Source organism: Pinus tabuliformis, chromosome 1_1, assembly GCF_031772625.1.
Source record: "Pinus tabuliformis cultivar Carrire ecotype Pingquan chromosome 1_1, CPIR1, whole genome shotgun sequence".
Classification (NCBI taxonomy): domain Eukaryota; kingdom Viridiplantae; phylum Streptophyta; class Pinopsida; order Pinales; family Pinaceae; genus Pinus; species Pinus tabuliformis.
This window is the reverse complement of record NC_142297.1, coordinates 614,509,916-614,512,176: the sequence shown is the minus strand read 5'-3', so window position 1 is coordinate 614,512,176 and position 2,261 is coordinate 614,509,916. Positions and strand designations below refer to the sequence as shown.

Genomic DNA, 2,261 nt, shown 5'->3' with positions numbered 1-2,261 from the left:
GAACTTTGATAATCAGTCTCAAACTTAAGTTGAGCCCCTTGAATTTTAATCTCGATGACCAATCTGAAATTTAAGCAGAGCCCATTGAATTTTTTAATGGGTACTCTATTTTTCATGGTTTTGTTTCCCAACCGCACTCGCCAGTACACAGAAACAAACGGTCGGAGAAGGTAAATCTCGTGGACCTGAAATAATTGCAAACGATGACACGGCATTTAAACATAGGAATATCGGGAATGTTCTAGGACAGCGATTACGAAAACACTAGTCTACGTGTCTGCTACGCATCAACCTCTGACCGAAGCCCGCCTTTACAAATTATAGAGCCCGCCCATATAAATGTCTTCCATGATTCTTAACTCTTTGTTAAAGTTAATTGCAGATTTCGTAGGTAAATTTATCCATGGGTACCTTCATCGGTCATGTCTTGCCAGGGACAGGATTTCTGCTCATCGGCCTCTGGCATCTCTTCAACACCATCACTAACTACGCGCGGTCTCCATGGGACTTCTACACACGGCCATGGTTCCCGGTTAAATTTGGAGGGAAAAAGCTAAGGTACCTAGAGCTGGCTGCCATTATAGCGGGGTCATGTTTATCTATTTTGGCAGAGCTGTTCATCGGACCGGAAAGGCACCAACCGTTGGCAGACGACTGGAGCATCCCGCCGGAGCACCTCAACAACTTCGAGCACTCCTCCATATCGTTGTTCTTCCTCATCTACGCTTCCGTGGCTTTATATGCGGGACTCAGTAAGCTCACGGTTCCGCCGGGAGCGCTGCACGTGATCGGTGCGCTCGCCTTTAGCCAAGAGCTGCTGCTTTTCCACCTTCACTCAGCCGACCACGTAGGCGCCGAGGGGCACTACCACTGGCTTCTCCAGCTCATCGTTATCGTCACTTTGTCCGCGACGCTGCTCGAGGTTCCGTTGCCCAAGAGCTTTCTGGTGGCAACGGTGCGCTCTGCTTCATTGGTGTTTCAGGGTGCGTGGTTCGTCCACATGGGGTTCATGCTCTGGATCCCGGCCTTCATCCCCAAGGGTTGCAACATGGTGCACACTGAGGGCCACGATGTTGTCAAGTGCGCTACCCAGGAAGCAACTATGCGGGCGAAGGCGCTCGCTAACTTACAATTCAACTGGTATCTGGCAATAATTCTCGTATCGACGGTCATCTTGTATGCAAGAACAGTCGGAATTTATGCAGACAAAACAGCGTATCAGCCGCTGGGGCAAAAGCCTGAGATCGAGGGCGACAAGAAGGGCGCCGCGGCTGTGGAGATGAGCAGTCATGGTGTGGAGAGGCAGTACTTTCGCGACGGTTCTCAGAGTTCCATCGATCTCGAGAGCTCGCAGGAAGGAGTAGAGTTTAAAAGATGAAGAAGCACACACATACTCTATTCTTCCACTAGTCGACTTCTGCTTCATTTGGTTTGCCCCTCTCTCGTTTTTGTTTCTTATAGATCCGTAAAAGAATTCCCTGCGAAAACTGTACTTGTTGTATATTAATAGCAAAAATAATTGTCGGAATTCGATGAAGCTTTTCATGATCGAACAAACCTCCAAAACGTGATCTTTACCTACCAAATTATTTATTAATTTTGCATGATCTTTACCCGGAAAAAGTATTTTTACATCATTTTTTTTTCCATAAGAGACGCATTTTGGCCTTTATCTCCCCCAATATCATTCTGTTGTTGTTTTATAATGCTTTGTTGTAATAGATATGTATCAGTTGTTTTATAATGCTTTGTTGTAATAGATATGTATCAATTATTTGCTTGTAGTATTTTTTGGAGTGTCTATTGAGGTGGAAGAATTGTTTGGAATTTTGAATTTTTTTTGTAAAGGTAGTGTTTGAATTGTGTTTCTAATGGTGGAATTGCTTGGAATTTGGGTAAAAAAATTTCAAATTTTTTTGTAGAGGCATTGTTTGAATTGTGTTTTTTATGGTGGAAACGGATCCAACGCCATCAAAAACTTCTAGTACACCTAAAATTTTGGAGTTTAACAACTATAACTTGGATTTACAAAAATCCTTGCCGCATTTTCTCTAAATATAATAGGAGTTTCCATAACTTTCTAAGAAACTCCTCCGCGTGGTTAGACTGTTAGAAATCTGCTATTGGAAACAGCAAATGCTTTTAACGTTAAAGCAGTTTCTAATCTTAATGTGACCCGATCTAATCTTAAAACATTTAGATCTTATCTTAAAGCAGTTTCTAATCTAAAGCATTAGATCTTAAGCGTTGAATTGGTATAT

At 43.0% G+C, this 2,261-nt stretch overlaps 1 protein-coding gene across 1 annotated transcript; it reads left to right on the top strand.

The window, feature by feature from the left end:
* Positions 1-377: 377 nt before the first annotated feature.
* Positions 378-1,631, top strand: LOC149214781 (uncharacterized). Its single transcript, XM_089390968.1, has one exon. The coding sequence runs from the start codon at positions 404-406 to the stop codon at positions 1,376-1,378; it is 975 nt and encodes a 324-aa protein (XP_089247094.1). The 5' UTR covers positions 378-403; the 3' UTR covers positions 1,379-1,631.
* The last annotated feature ends 630 nt before the right edge of the window (positions 1,632-2,261 follow it).